This window comes from Sporothrix schenckii, assembly GCF_000961545.1.
Source record: "Sporothrix schenckii 1099-18 chromosome Unknown Cont49, whole genome shotgun sequence".
NCBI classification, from domain to species: Eukaryota; Fungi; Ascomycota; class Sordariomycetes; order Ophiostomatales; family Ophiostomataceae; genus Sporothrix; species Sporothrix schenckii.
In genome coordinates, this window is record NW_015971150.1 from 201853 (window position 1) to 218130 (window position 16278).

Consider the following 16278-nt stretch of genomic DNA (forward strand, 5'->3'; position numbering starts at 1 on the left):
CGAACCCCTGAATGGCCATGCTAATATCGAAATGCAAAAGGCTTCGTTCGTTGTCCCAGCCTGGTTAAGAAATCAACAATGTTGCTCATAGCAAAGGCTATCAGCATGCAGCACGCCATGATTGCGGGCCAGTCTCCTTCCTCTTCAGGCTTGGCCCGGAACCGTACTTTTGGACGCATCTCTGCCACCGTTGTCGCTTTGGCTGACCCAAGCCGCATCCGTCGGGTAATCACTGCATTGATCGACTGTGTGTAGCATGTCGTTTCGGAGAGAAATACCCAGTGTCGCGCTCATTCTTTTCACTTTCTACTCGGTTTAAGCTTACTCTGGTCCAGGCACTAAGACACACGAGCGACACAATCAACAGACATCGACATACCTCTGTTATGGACCCATCTCTGTGCGGCTTCGCGGCCGATACGCTTTTCGGCCCAGCTGTCGCGTCTTGCCGTCGAGAGTTCGATTTTACAGTTCTCTTCGAAGAGGCCGTGCTCACAATCATCCCTGCTGGCACGTTTGCTCTGTTGGCCAGCGCCATTGTCGTCATTGCATATCGACACAAGTCGCCTGCCTTGGTGCGCAGTGGACGTCTCTACCCGCTGAAGCTTTGTTCCATTGCGGCATTGACAGCAGCCCAAGTCGCTGTCCTTGTTTTCCAGGCGCGGGCACCCAACAAGACAACTACATCGATTCCCAGTGCTGTTGTCTCGCTCGTTGTGACAAGCATCTTTCTGCCACTGGTCTCGCATATCGAGCACTTTACATCGCGCCGGCCTTCAGCGCTCTTGTCGATTTTCCTCGTCTTGACATCCCTCTTTGATTCCACAAGGACGCGCACGTCCTGGCTCGTCGCCAGAGCAAGCGGCTCTACCAACGGCGCAGAGATTGGGCTGGCCATCGCACTGACCGTCACCGTTGCAATTCGAGTTGTGCTTCTCTACCTGGAGACAAAAGGCAAGAAAGAGCTTCTTATTTTGCTCCGCGAAAATGAACAGGTCCCCGCCGAAATCCTGGCCGGGCCTATCAGCCGCACTGTTTTCCACTGGCTGAACAGCCTGCTGTTGGTCGGTTACCGTAACGCCCTCCAGGCGACTGATTTTGGTCCTATTGACGATCGCTTGCTCTCCGTGCGCCTCCGTCCCAAATTCCAGCGCGTTCGCGACCAGTATGTAAACAAGGAGAACAAGAGCGCGGCCAGCGTATCAACAAATCGTCTTATTGTTCTCACATTTTCGTCGCTCGGCAATCTCCTGGCCGGCCCTATCATCGCCAGACTCGCTGTTACAGCCTTTTCTTTTACACAGCCATTCCTCGCAAAGGCGGCTTTGACCTACCTGCAGTCAGAGACAGACCCAAACCAGCCCGCCTCGCGCAATTATGGATATGGACTCATCGGCGCTACCGCTCTTACATACGTTGGTATTGCGGCGGCCACCAGCTGGTACTGGCACCAGGCCTACCGGTGTTCCATAATGATTCGTGGCGGACTCACAGGTGTTGTTTTCGACAAGTTGATGAAGCTGCCCGAGGGTGATGACATAGAGTCCAAGGCTACGACGCTTGTGGTCAACGACGTGGAACGGATCATGCGCGCCTGTGCCCGCGGCCACGAGGTGTGGGCTGGCACAATCGAAACTGGCCTAGCGACGTGGCTGCTCTATCGGCAGCTTGGACCGTCGTGCCTCGTCATGCTTGGAGTTGCTGCAAGTGAGTTAGAAAAAAAAACAAAAAAAAAGAAAAGAATCGAAATGAAAGAACACGTCTGTGCCGATAGTGAACCTTTGTACTGACAGCGACAGTCGCCGGTTTGGCTTCTACACAGAGTGTGAAGCAGATGGGTGCGCGGCAGCAGCAGTGGCTTGCCGCCACACAGAATCGCCTGAAGAGCACAAAGCACATGCTGGACAGCCTCAAGGGTATTAAAATGACCTCTCAAGACGATGTGGCATATGACATGCTGAACAAGTTACGGGCGGCGGAAATAAAGGACTCGGCTCCTTTTCGCTGGATCATTATTATATCCTGCTTCTTGTGTAAGTTCAAATTTTGTAATTCTATGAAGCTTACCTTTGTCCGGACGCAAAACCGTAACTGATTTGAATTGGTTCACAGCATACTGCACTATGATCCTGTCCCCGCCTCTTATTCTGGGCGTTTACGTCGGTGTTGGGACGTCTGGCGGCGGGCACCAAGACTTTAGCATATCCACCATTTTCACATCCTTGGTCATTATTGCCCTTTTGTCTTCGCCCTTGGTCCAACTTTTCCAGGTACTGCCCAGTCTCGGTGCTGCCCATGGCTGCTTTGGCCGGCTGAATACCTTCCTTCAGCTGAAAGAAAAAACCGATTTCAGAGATTTCAGAAATGGACACAACGGCCCCTTTGCTGAAAAGACAGCTATCAGCAGCGCCGACGCACCGATTGTCTCACTACAGGATGTGTCACTCGCATGGAATGAGTCCGACACTCCTGTTCTCACAAACATTAATCTTGAAGTCCAGAAAGGATCAAAGACTGCGATTGTTGGGCCCGTTGGCAGTGGGAAGACGCTTCTTTTGAAGGGCATAATTGGCGAGGTGTACAAAACCCACGGAGTACTTTCGCTGTCTCCGACTACATCCCTTGCCTACTGCAGTCAAAAGCCATGGCTCGAAAACATGTCTGCCAAGCGAAACCTGACGCAGTACGGCAGTGAGACGTTCAACTCTGATTTCTACCGTGAGATTGCTTCGAACTGCATGCTCGACGACATCATCCAGCTGCCCACCTTTACGTCGGGAGCCATTGGCACCGGCGGGGTTATGCTAAGTGGTGGCCAGCGTCAGAGACTCGCTCTCGCCCGCGCTCTGTCAACAAAAAGTAGTCTGTTAATCATCGACGATGGCTTTAGCGCCTTGGACAGAAAGACGCGACGACATGTTTCCGAGATGCTTCTTAGCCATGCGAACTCTGACAGAACCATAATCTACAGCACGCATGATGGTATGTTTCTTAGGGAGAGAATATACTATCACAATACTTCCTTTCGCTAATATATCTGCAGAAAACATTGCTCGCTTGGCCGACGAAGCGTATCGAATCGACGAATCCGGGCACCTGTCCAAGATCTCCTTGGATATTGTCGCTGATGAAGGCCATGGCAGCGAGGATGAGCCGTCTGCATCACTGGATATTGTGGAAACTGGACAGCCCGAGCTCGCCAGCAACGCTACCAACGCGGCGCCAAAACCACGATTCTCAGAAAACGAGGAAGACACATCCGAGGAAGAAGAGCCGCCGCGAGTGGCCATGGCACACAAGCTCCTTGGAGACTTGGCCGTGTTCAAAGTTTACTTCAAGTCCGTGGGGTGGGTACACTCGACGGTTTTCTTGTTTGGTGCTATCTCCTGGGCCATCAGCTTCAAGTTCTCCGACGTATGGATCCAGTGGTGGACCGACGCTGTGGACTCAGGTGACAGCAGCAAACCTCTTGGATACTGGCTGGGCGTCTACGCTGGACTCGGTGTTTTGGCTCTCTTTGTTCTCACCGCTTGGCTTTATCACCAGCAGTTCAATATTGTCTCCCGTTCTGGCGAAAACCTCCACGGACAACTTGCTACGACCGTTTTTAAAGCGCAGTTCCCAGTCATCAGCCAGATCGACACAGGCACCACTCTCAACCGGTTTAGTCAGGATCTGATGCTGGTTGATATGCAGCTACCCTTGGATCTCTTCAATACGGCGTCCGAGTTTTTCACGGCTCTCATTCAGGTGGCACTGATTGCTTCTGCATCTTCGTGGCCTGCCCTCGGTGTCGTGCCTGCCATGCTGATCCTTCTCTATGCTGTACAGCACTTTTATCTGCGCACGTCGAAACAGCTTCGTCTTCATGAGTTGGAAGCCAAGGCTGCCCTCGTTACCAAGATATCTGAGACAGGCGCAGGTGATGGGCTCTCAACCATCCGCGCACATGGCCCAGTCTGGGTGGACAAGACAAGAAACAGGTTTGACGACAAGATGGACCGCTCCCAAGAACCACTGTATTTATTGTATGCAGTGCAGCGGTGGCTGCAACTGGTGCTGAACTTGAGCGTTGCTGGGCTCGTGGTGGTTGTCTTGGGCACGTCAGTCGCTTTGAAGAGTTCCTCGAAATCCAGGATCAGCCCTGGCGCCGTTGGTGTTGCCTTCCTCAACGCCGTCACCTTTGGCGAGACAATCACACAGTTTGTGACGGCCTGGACAGGCCTCGAAACGTCGCTTGGTGCTATTGCACGCATCAGTCTTTTCCAACGCCAAACTGCCATTGAAGAAGACGTCGCCGCAGGGGGTAGTCAGCAGCCCCCAGCAATCCAGGATCCCGGTGTTGGCACCATTCGATTTGAGAATGTGTGGGCAACATACGATGACATTATTACCGACGACGTGGACCCAGTTACTGCCCAGGACGAAAACGGTCGCCCCCGGCAGGGCCAGCACTGGAGCCTTCGGGGCGTCACGCTTGATATCCGCGCCGGCGAACGCGTCGCAATCTGCGGCAAGACTGGCTCAGGCAAGTCAACGATGCATCTCGCGTTGCTACGCATGGTCAACATCCCGGTTGGGTCTGTCTTTATCAACGGTTTTAGACACACCAACATGTCCTTAGAGAAGCTCCGCAAAAGCTTTTACATTATTTCCCAGGACACTCCACACCTTGGCTTTGATACGCTGCGTCAGTGGATCGATCCCCATGCGGCCTTCTCTGACGAACATATTGTCCAGGTCCTCCGCGAATGCGGCGTTCTGGATATGGTGATGAACACACCTGGCGGGCTGACAGCCAGCAAGGGAAACTTCAAGTTCTCGGTAGGCGAAGAGCAACTGCTAAGCGTTGCCCGAGTCATTCTCGATGTTGAGAGACGCGAGGGCGCCCAAGGCGGGAACAGGGGTGGCATCGTGCTGCTGGACGAGGCGACAAGCAGTGTGGACAAGGATACAGAGGAAAAGATGGAGAACCTCATCAAGACACGGCTTGTTGGCAAGACTTTGATTGCTATCAACCATCGACTCGAGGCTGTGATGGATTATGACCGCGCCTTGGTGCTAGACAACGGAATGGTGGTTGATTTTGGCACACCAGCGGAACTCGTGCAACGCTGTGAACTGTTTGCCGGGCTAAAAGCTCGGAGTGGTTGAGATGGTTTCGTTTTGGAATTGGTGGGCATAACTAGAGCGAGCTGCCCCCTTGGTACACCGCAATGATGAGTGAATTAGAATGTGGGGTCGAGTAGGAGTCATTTGTAGCATGAAGGCGAGACTTCCTGCCAGTCTATTTTTCTCATTGTATGAAGATCATGACAACCGCTTACATTGATAAATAACAGTGGCGTGTTCTGGACATGCTTGTCACTTACACTACACTGCCCACCCCGCCACCTGAAATATCTATAGAAAATAACAAAACAAACCAGTCTTTACAATTTGGTGTTTGTAAACTGTACATATATCGTGATATCAATCAGTGGTTCCGAGCAGCACTCCAGCGGTGGTTCCCAATTGGCGGATGACGCCTAAAATGGAAAGGTTTAATTTCCAGAATTAAAAATAAATGGTACGGAAGCCCGGCGACTGTACTATTTTAAATGAAAGGGCATCCTATATCTGGAAACGTCTATTGATGGATTGTATGCATGGATTTGCCATTTGCGCATTGTCGCGGTCGCAGAAAGACTAAGTTTACTTTTCAGACCTCCCTTGATAACATGAAATAGTCTGCGTATGCGATTACAATACGACCCGATTGGCGCAATTGGCTAGCGCGCAAGACTTTTAATCTTGAGGTTACGGGTTCGACCCCCGTATCGGGTAAATATCCAGTGTTATCGATTACTATTTTAACTGTCGATTTTCACTTCTTTTGCTTTTTGTTTTCCGTTTAGTACCAACAACTTGTTCTTATTTTTTATTTTTTTTCTTTCTTTTATCCTGCTTTTATTTCCAATTTTAGAAAAATTGTATTCCAATGTACGTGTGAAATTGGCGTTTTTAACTTAAAACGCCGCCATTTCAACGTTCAGAAATTCAAGTTGCAATAAAATAAGTTAAGTCCAAATTTAAGTTCAGTCATCAACGTGAGATTGCGTAGCTGAAATAGAAAAACATGCTTAAAGAAAAGGCACATGAATGGTGTCGGAAGGATATAGAGATCTTAGGAGGTCAAATGAGCAGACTACCTGAGAAGAGGCATACATACGAAAAAGTAGCCACGAGCAATCAAAGCGACAAACGTAGGGGCTTGGTAGAAAGTTGGCGATCGCCGTTACAAGTAAACATCGATACGTCTTAGCTAAGAAGCCGTGAAATCGCACCTGCAGCGCGCGGATCACCAACGACTTGCAACTTGAGTCGATGTGGCGGCATGCTACGGTTTTTGTCACCTGCTGGCTTCTTTGTCCTTTCTTTGGAGTAGAACTCAAGTTTTTCATATAACTATCTGTAATGGCATCTCGTCTCGACAGCACGGAGATCCTCTAAATAAGATATAAAAGCAAACGCAAGCGCAACGACCACCAACTGCAGCACACTGCTTGCACATCTCTCGTGAGATCCATCACGTCCTGTGCTCTGGCTTCTTGCAGGTGCTTGCAGACAACAGCATCTCAGCTCCTTCTTCGTGCGACTAACTTGAACAAAGAAAACAAGGCATATAACAGTACAGAAACAATGCTGTCGTTGAAAAATCATCGAATCTCAAGAACCACGGCCTTTAAAAGCGCTGCCTTTGCAAACCCGCATTCCTAGTCAACGGCGTAGAGAACTGAGCACCCACAAATAGTGTCTTAGATGAACCACATCGTCCACGGCGTGAAGTTGCGATTCTTCTCATGGGACTCCTTGGCACCGAATGGCAGAAGTGGAAGAGACTCCGTCGGATGCGTGATGCTTCCCGAGGACTTCTTCGCCGTCCAGTTCTCCACCGATTTCTTGATGAGCTCCGGGTCCTTGCGATCCGATTCAACGTTTTCATGAGCCCGAGCACGGTCACCAGCTATATGAGCATAGTAAACCGCCGGGTGTAGAGACACCGGGGTTGTCGAGCGCGCATACTGGTAGCACTGCTGGTAGATCATTTTTTGCAAAAGATGGGGTGGCATCTTGACCTCGTCGTGGATAACGTGGTAATGAACTGGGCGTGCAGTGCCTTGGATGGCAGTGTGCGAGCATAGGTAGAAGTCGTAGTGGAAAGGGTGGGTCACTTCCTTTTCCACCAGGGTACCAGGCAGTGGGTTGCCATTGCGGTCGGCAGAGCTGGGCTCTGGGAAGAAGCGGATGTGGTGACGCTTCGTGGCCACAATAACGGTGAACTTCGGCACGCGACCACAACGCTTCTGGAAGATTTCCTTTAATTGGGCAACTTCAAAGTCCATCACTTGTATAAACTGCCCCTCGCTGACACCGTCACGGAAGTAGAACACATGTGCAGGCATCTTGCAGTTGAGCGTTTCGGTCCACTTCCGAAGTGCCTTTTCAAACATGCTGGTCATCCGAACTGGATTCACAATCTCTTGGCGGTAGCCATTGGTCTGACAAAATGCCGAGTACTTGGCGGCGTCCTTGTCCCACGACACGGCCATGGCGGCCATGGAGGGCTCCAGCTCGCCTTTCATGTTGGTTGAGCCGTGCGACACATCAAGACCAATGATCATGGTAGGCTGGTTGAAAAATGCCGGCGCAGAAGGAGATCCGCCCTCTGCCGGAACGCGGCAGGTGGTACCACCGAGCTTGGCGTTGACCTTCATCGAAACATTGGAACAGTACTGGGGCTGGGCTTTGGCAACATGCGCTGCATTCAGCATCTGAGAAACCATGCCGTAGCGACACTCGCCGTTTTTCTTCAAGCGGTAATACGGAAAGGAGTTTTTGGAAGGCAGAATCCAAAACATGATGACCGGATCCTCTCCGCCGTTGGCATTTGTCGTGGCATCGTACGCCTCTTGGTACGCGTCACCCAGATCTTTGCCGCGGGGAAATTTCATCAAGTGTGGGTTCTTCTCGACAAGGCCACCGTGATCCTTGAAGGTCTTGGTAAAGACGCGGATGAAGTTCTGAACGGCTGGAAAGTCCATACAATTGTCCACCACAGCAACTCCCCACGAACGCAACTCCCGGCCTTTGTTGTTGATGTAGAACAGTTTCGAACGGAGATCCCACCGTCCGCTTGTGCCAGGGGTGGCGTTGCCGTTCTTGTAGCTCACAACAGGCGGCTTGAGGAGGCGGGCCTGCACCTTGGACATGTCGGGGTTGACACGGATGCCAAACTCGCGCAGATACTCGTCAGAGTCCCAACCAAGTCGCTTCACGTTTTCCATGATGCTTTTGGCACGCTCAGCGGGCCGCGTAACAGCGAACTTGATCATGTCGGACGTCTGCTGCCCATTCAGCTTGAAGTTGTAGCGCTGCCAGGGCAGGATATGGCAGACTTCGAGAGGAAACGCCCCGTCACGTGTTGTTTCAATGACTGGGTACTTCGGGTACTGAAGTGGGACGTCGTATTGTTTGAGATAGTGGTCGTAGACTGTCCGAGTCTCTCCAGTTTTACGAAGCGTGAACGTGTAGGTCTCAGACGTCGCACCCTCAAACATGAATCTCTGGTGCCAGGCAAATCGGGCGATTGTGTAAATCTTAGAGTCGTTAGTCTTGCCCCGGTGAAAGACCTTGAAGCGCAGCTTGTGGAGGCGACGCATGACCTTGAAGGCGTCGGACATGGTCGGCTCTTTGAGCTTGGTGTTCAGGTGCCACTGGATGGGCCGCAAAAGCTGCGCGGCCTCTGTGGCAGTGCGAACGTTCCACTTGTCGCTGGAAATGTTGATCAGGTTCATGACAAGCTTGTCAAGAGTTTGATCCTTCCAAAACGTGGTGTTGGCAACGTCCACGTTAATACCGAGACCGCTGCCACCCGTGCGAACCGACTCAGAGAGCCGGAACGCTGCGTAAATGCCCTTTGCGGCATAGATGGTGCCATCGAGATCGCGCTTCGGCGACTGCGGGTGATAAAAATTACGACGGATAGCAGTCATAGACTGCGACGGCTTCTGACGGAGGGCGTGATCGAAAAAGTTCATGCACTCCAAGATGTGAGTATCCCACCCGCTCTTCCCACGCAAGTACGACATCAGACTGTCCAGGTAGATGGCACTTGTCTGCCTAATCAGCATGATATACTGATTAGGATGCCCCGGGCGGGTTGTCTTGCCGGCCTCGGCATCCAGGTCAATCGCAATCTTGACGGGGCCAGGCTGGTTGCAGATAGACCTGTGAAATGTAATGTTAGGAGGACTGGTCTCCAAGTAGGAATGAAATATAAAGAAAGTGGAAGAATATGGACGTACCAGGCCAAGCTTCGCCCGTCGTAGAGCCAGACCTGGGGCTGTCGCTCGAGTTGCTTTTGGACAGCATGAGACGCCCAGCACTTCTTGTAGACGATGGCCTTGGGTGGCTCAGGAACCAGCGACACCTATTCGGGGTGCGTTAGAGATATGAATTTTGTTTTCGATGTCAGCCTCGGCAATTGGAAAGTTCTATCTTACAGCGTATTGGTACACAGTGACACTGTTGGTCTGTTCCACTCGGTATTGGTTCACCCGAATGTTGAGAGGCTTGTCCTTCTCGTTGTAGCCCGGGCGGGCAGCAAAGAGTGGCTTCTTGCCATCCTATAAAGAGAATATGTTGGTTAGTATGTATATGAACTGAGGCAGGAGAAAAAAGAAGGGAAACAGGAAATAAACGTGCCATGCTGTACGCCTCAGGCGGCAGGTCCATCCGGTTGGGAACTACCTTTTCCCGGCGCTTCGCTTCTTCTATCTTGTTGCGGGCGGGATCAAAACCCAAACCGGGTCCAAACGGGTTCGGCGCCCCTCGGGGGCTAGACGGACCAGGCGAGCCCGACGGGATTTGCTGGGAAACATCTAGGTTGGGGGGGCGCCCCTGTTGGGAAGACTGCGACGTGCCACGTTGGTGAGCCATCCCGCGAGGAGGTCCACCGCTCTGGGAACCCTGCGAGAGGCGGCGTTGGCCACCGGGTGGCGGTCCGCCCTGTTGCGGAGGACGACCTGTCATTGTCAAAGGAAAAAGCAGGCTGCCAACATAAAACAAGGGTTGGTTAGCTCTCGTATCTCATGATGTTGCTTTACTTCGAGTTGCCAATGCGATGTCAACCTGAAATAGGACAGCGACACGGGTTTGCAGTAAACATACTTTGCATCAATTCAAGCGACGCACAATGCCCTCTGCTTAACTGTGTTAGAGGGATAAAATTGTACGAAGGGGGAGTAACAGTACTGGGCTGCAGGTTCTGAGGAGAGGTATCGAGAGGTGCGTATAGAGGCCGAGGACGCGGTGCAAGTAAGATCTGGAAAACTCAGTGGCTTTTTCAAGTGCGTAGAAGAGAGAGAAGGGATGCGTTTGGTCGGATTCAAGAGGCTGTTGAAGAAAAAGGAGAGAGAGAGAGAGAGAGAGATGGAGGGAGTGAGGGAGGGAGAGAGGGAGTGAGATGGAAAGTAGGTAGGGACTGGGCTGAGGGAAGATATTTATAGTCGTGGGAGGAGAAGTCGTGGGTAAGGTGACGAACACTGATCGGCGTGACAAACAGAGAGACTGGCAAACAAATGCTGTCACATGTAGAGAAAGATATGAGATGATAGAAGTGAGGCGGGAGACGACGCAGAGGTGGTGTTCAAAGGGATGACAAGGTGAGGGCCATATAGTCGCTGAGTGGTGATGTGGTGATCGGGTGTATGTGATGTCGTTATGAACATCAAATGATAAACGTACCAGCGCAAATCTGAAGTAGATTTGAATGTGATTGATATTTGGAGATTTAGACGCGAGTATTGGCATTATTCAATACCAATGTGACAAGAGCTTGCTGTGGCAGACGCCGGTACGGTGAGTGGGAAGCAAACAAATAAGTCAGCACCGGGGCGTAAGACAACACCACCGAAGCGCGCAGAAGGTGATGATGTATTTGAGAGGCAACAGAGAAAACAAAGAGAGGAACAACAACAAAGACAGTCAATGCGGACAACAACGCAAAGGCAAGCTGGTCCTGGTCAAGCTGATTCGATCCTGGTGACCAGGATTTGACAGTAGAGCAGGGGAGATGCAGTGGTGATAACAAACGACCAACACTGTCTCTGGTGAGTAGAGAGACAGGAGGAGGAGAGAGTGGAGAAAAAGAAAGAAGAGAAGAAAGAAGAAAAAAAACTCTCGAAAAGAAGACGCGGTAGGCAGTTGCCACGCCAAAACAGAGGACGTCAATGCAGGGCACAGCCAGGGAAGGAGCGATTGTCTGGACTAAGAGCATGTATTTGAAAATGGAAGGAGCACACGAGCGTCGGCTACCAAGCTGTCTATATTTACAATGCCAGCCTGACATAGCCTTCGGATCAGTCCTTTCTGCGTTATTGTGTCCTGTCTGGACTGCTTTTTGCAGTCACACAGCTGTTGTTTGCAAGACAGACTTCACTCCACCTTCATTCCAGGTACTGGCTACGATTATTCGGCTGGTACGTCTGTCTACAATGACTGTTCTGTCAGAGCCGTTCTTTCCTTGTCTTCAAAATCGAATCTTCATTCAGTGGAAAGCCCGTTACTGCTCTATCCACCAAAAGGGAAGGAAGTTGTACCATGGTGCTTCCTATTCAGGAGCGTTCTTTCATATTGTCGGACCGTGGTGACAACCTGTCCGGCTGGGATGTGACCCGATAAGCTAGCTTGAGGATAGCCATATAATGTTAGCAATTGACGAAGAAGGAAGGAACGACGAGGTCCGATAATTGGTAGACAATGGTGGCGCACATCAAGGAGGAAGCCATTTTTATGGGGCGACAAGCTCTCAATCTCTGCCTCAACAAAACAGCAGAATGGCTACGAATAGGGCTACGAATAGCAGTGCCAGCAAACACTTGGTGGGCAAACCAAAGCAATGCAATGGATACAAATAAAATCAGATACGTTGGTTAATTTTTGAATAAAAAGTGTGCGAAGAAATCAGTCGCATCCCACGTCGTTCTGAAAGCAACACATGTCAGGTAGTACCAAGGTGGGTCTCTTGATTTTCTTGAAATGTACTTTACATGCACGCAATATGGCTGCATCTCCCTGATGCAAAATGCGTTGCTCAGTAAATCAAACCCGCCTCCCCTCTATCTCATCTCAGTTAGACCTAGCAGCTAAATCAGTACCGGTACCCGCCAAATTGGCCTTGTGGCGGCTGCTGCTGCTGCTGCTGCTGCTGCCAGTCGTACTGCTGTGCGCTGCCTTGCGCTGGCGATGGCTCGTATGCATCTTGTGAATCTGGGCGCAGCGATGACTGCTGGTAGCCACCCGATGCAACACGTCCTCCACTACCAATTCCGGGTGAGTTCCTGCTCCCATGATAGTCCGATGCCGATACCTGCCGGACGTGCTGCCCACGGCCGCCCGCACCATAGCTACGGATACCAGCACCGCCTCGCCGTGACGCCTCGTACGCAGCGTTGGGGTCGATCTCCGTCTCTCGTAGCAGATGCACAAGGCCTGGGGCCGTGTAGCGGAGACCGTTGTATTGCGGAGCAGGCGGAATCTGGCCAAGCAAAAAGGTTACCATGGTCGGCAGCGGTGCTGGCGGACCACCACCAGGACCACCCCCGTAGCCGCCATATTCACCACCGCTGGCGCCGCCAAGTCGCCGTTGCTGATCCAGACGACGGCCGGCTGCACCCTTGAGGGGTGATTCGCCGCGCTGGAACTCGCGCTGTTCGACCGCACGGAGAATCTTGCGTGGTGGGTTGTTTAGGTTGCCGCTGGCGTCGTCGTAGTCATCGGCGACGTAAGGCCTCTTGGGCGAGTTGGTGCCGCCGCCACTGCCTCCTGGCGCGTTCAAGAACTGCATCCGCGGGCTGTTACCCCGCAATCCGTGGCCAGGCATCGGGCTGTTGCGCAGGGAGGCCGGCTGCTTCTCGACCGACGGCAGGATCAGGCGAGGTCGAAGCTGCGTCGCCGGCGAGATGATGAGACGAGCACTGACCGGGTCGAACTTCTCCGTTGCAAACCGCTTGCTGAACAGGGCCAGTTTCGGGTCGTTGGGGTACAGCTCCGCCATGCGCTTTTCCAGCTCATTCACACGAGCCAGCTCGCCGTACTCGGCCTCGCGCTTGTGCATGTACGCCAGGAGAGGCTTCGCCTTATGAACAGTGTCCGGCTTCTGTGCAAGCTTGTTGACGCATGTCTCAAAAACAACCCGGGAGTCTACATTTGCGTTAGTAAGGATGCCTAGGCCATGTGAAGGTTGGTTGTACTATGACGGTTGAACTTACTCGTGTTGTCTCCGTGGGCTGTCAGGTACTTGATGTACTCGATCATAAAGTACGGGTCCTCGGGGAACAGCTTGGCGCCGCGCTCAAAAATCTTGCCACCCGCCTTGTCGTTGTAGCACTTCCACTCCATTTTCGCAACGGCAACGTAGATGTCACTCTTAAGACGACCTCCTTTGCGCGCCTCGGCAAACACATGCCGCAGGCCTCCCAAGGGACCTTGCGGGCTGCCTTTGCCCTGGATGCGACGCATCGCACGAGCTAGGGCAATCCATACGTGCGTCAGGCACTTGGAGACCGTGTCCATCTGCACCACGTAGCCCTGCTTAATGAAAGCAGTCTGTCTTTCCCTCTCTTCGTCCGTCGCTGTCTTGCGGGTTTCGCCGTTGAACCCGCGGCGGTCGTCGTCGTCGTCGTCGTCGTCGTCGTCGTCATCGTGCTTGTTGGGCTGCTGATTTGAGGCCGCCAATCTCTCCTCGAGGCGCTCCAAGTCGTTTTTCTCGCGATCTTGCACGGCTTTGTATTGATCGCGCAGCGCCTGGATGACCTTGTCGTACGGCTTCCGGACAGCGGCTCCACGGGCCACTTTGGCATCGTCACCCTCTTCGACAGGGTAAGTCGATTCGATCCGGTCAGCATGCTTAAGCGCGAGCAAGACACTCTCTGGGTTGGCTTCGATGCCGTCAACGAGAAAGTCTAGGCCTTTCTCCCGGTTGTTCTCCTTGATGTCATTCTCAAAACACCACTCGGCCGCCTCCACCCAGAGCTCGGGCCAGAACCGAAGCGGTATCAGAGCTTGCTTGTAGCAGTACAAGATGCGTGCCTTGAGGACCTCTGGTTCGTCGATTTGTAAGTCGAGCGGGTCCGACTTCTCCCAGGCAATCCGCTTCTGCCAAAGGTCGACCTGTGCCATGTATTCCTGGTAGCCCTCGAAACCAGCGACGGGCGGCAGGTGCGAGAGCGTCGTTGGGCTCAGTCCACGAGTCAGGTTGTCCAACGCGGTATTGGCGCTCTTCGCGGACATGTAAGCCGGAGAGCGCTCGGCGAGGAACTTGCGGCCGGTGATCTTGTTCAGTCCCATCTCAAACTGGTCGTACTCTTTCCACAGCTGATTAACATTGGAGATTGGTACACTGGTGGCGCGTCGGAACGCCTTGCGCAGTTGGTCCATCTTCTGCTGATCCTGCCAGCCGCTGCCACCGATAGTGCCAGGGCCCGAGCGGATAAACTGCACATAGTCCTGCCAAATTCGGCCAGAGTCTCTGTCGATGCCAACGTTGTCGAGGACAAACTCGTACGCGCGAGCAACTACCGTCCGGGCCTCGGAACCGGCATCAGTGAGATTGTTCCGCCGCCGCACATAGTCGAGATAAACAAGCCAGAGCGGCACGTTGACAACCTTTGTGAGTGACTTGTTGAAGATGGCTTCTGCCGCGGTAAAGTTTTCGAGTTCGAGCTCCATATTGAGGTAGGCAACCCACATCTCAGCCTAGAAATGAAGCAGTTGTTAGTCGCAGTCAGAAAACACGGACGAAACGCTGCTATATACATAGGTACAGGAACAGGACATGGTAACGCATAGCAAGCAAACTTACCGCCTGAGGAAACACTTCAAAGAACCGGTCATAGGTCGACCGAGCCTCGTCAAATCGGTAGTTCCTACGGTGGTCATCGATTAATGCAAGCCACGAGTCGAGTGCGCCGCGCGGGTCATCCTTGACCCGTGTCTCAAGAGCGGCCACAGAGGTCGCACCAGGAAGGCCAAGCGGTGCGAGAAGCTCGGAGGCCTGCTGCGGTACCGGCACAACTGGGCCACCCTGAGGTGGTGCCTGTACTGGAGGCGGTGCAGACTGGGCGTGCGGTGTATTATTGTGAGAGGATCCGTAGGGGCCATCGTTCGGGGCTGGTGTCGGCGGGGCCCCATTGTGTGTCGACACTGGGGGTTCATAGGTGCTTGTCAGCTGTTCCGGGTCGTACTCTTCGCCGTCACCGTCATCTGTTGCCGGTGCGGTTTTGTCTTCGTCGTCCGAGTCGGAGTCTTCAGCGAGGAAGCCACCCACGGCTTTCGGTTTTTTAATCGACGCTGGTGCAGCCGTTGGTGTTGGATTTGTCAACTCTGCCGATTCTATGACACCCGTAATACCGTCGTGCGGTTCGTCTGTGGGAGCGTCTTCTTCGTTATCCTCACCTTCTTCCTCCTCGTCTTCGTCTTCCTCTCCACCTTCGTCTTCTTCGTCAGAAGCCTCATCACCAGTGGGAACAATAGCTGCTCCAGGGTCATATTCGGTAGCAGAAACAGTGGGGGGATACACAGCATCACCAACAGCATCAGGGACATCAAGATCTGTAGCTTGTTTTTCGCTCTCGCTAATTTGCATCATATCAGAGGGAGCCTCCTGTTCATCCATAGCCGCTCCATTCTCAGCCCAGTCGGTACCGTGCAGGGCCGCGGCTTCGTCGGCAGTCGACGCCATGATCGCAAGTAGTGACCGCGGTGGCTAGTTTCGAGGTGTGGACGACCCAATCACGTCGTGAAGGTGAGCCTAAATTTGAAGTTAGCGACTGTCAACAACACGCGGACGCTGCACTAGGCTCCATATCTGGATTCCAGCTCAAAGTCTATATCATCCGCCGGGTGTGTCTTGACATACCGTCGATGCCCCGAGATCAATGCTCAAGGGCGAGAGAGCGAGTCGACCGACTCTTGAGCAGTCGCGTGAGCTGCTATCTAAGCGTCTGCTGCTCGTGCCGCGCGCGCACGTCGACCCTGCCCTCACAGCTTCTCTGGCGAACTGAAGACCGCCGTCGCTATCCAAAAACGCAAGTTGGATTAATGGGCGTAGATGGTCCTCTACGCCGTCTTTGTCGAGTTGTTGATGGATGATGTCGATGATGGGAAGCTATAGCAGGCTCATCGCTATGCTGACCAAAGACAATAAAGGGCAGCGAGGGCGAAATGGGAGTTCTG

The 16278-nt window shown here is 52.7% G+C and overlaps 3 protein-coding genes and 1 non-coding gene across 4 annotated transcripts; 2 read left to right on the forward strand and 2 right to left on the reverse strand.

Annotated features, from left to right (window-relative positions):
• Positions 1–78: 78 nt before the first annotated feature.
• On the forward strand, positions 79–5154 carry SPSK_00370 (ABC multidrug transporter; the record flags this gene model as incomplete). Its single annotated transcript, XM_016727339.1, has 5 exons — positions 79–225; positions 336–1707; positions 1800–2033; positions 2113–2982; positions 3044–5154. 5 exons carry the CDS (start codon positions 79–81, stop codon positions 5152–5154), a joined length of 4734 nt encoding a protein of 1577 aa, XP_016582620.1.
• A 598-nt stretch (positions 5155–5752) lies between these two features.
• Positions 5753–5826, forward strand: SPSK_11298. The gene has a single exon. It is a non-coding gene; the product is annotated as a tRNA-Lys (tRNA).
• A 971-nt stretch (positions 5827–6797) lies between these two features.
• SPSK_00396 (argonaute) lies at positions 6798–10074 on the reverse strand (the record flags this gene model as incomplete). Its single annotated transcript, XM_016727365.1, has 4 exons — positions 6798–9270; positions 9348–9472; positions 9546–9668; positions 9706–10074. 4 exons carry the CDS (start codon positions 10072–10074, stop codon positions 6798–6800), a joined length of 3090 nt encoding a protein of 1029 aa, XP_016582621.1.
• Positions 10075–12193: 2119 nt separating this feature from the next.
• Positions 12194–15784, reverse strand: SPSK_00391 (cleavage stimulation factor subunit 3; the record flags this gene model as incomplete). Its single annotated transcript, XM_016727360.1, has 3 exons — positions 12194–13245; positions 13314–14799; positions 14906–15784. The coding sequence occupies 3 exons, from the start codon at positions 15782–15784 to the stop codon at positions 12194–12196; spliced, it is 3417 nt and encodes a 1138-aa protein (XP_016582622.1).
• Between the last annotated feature and the right edge of the window lie 494 nt (positions 15785–16278).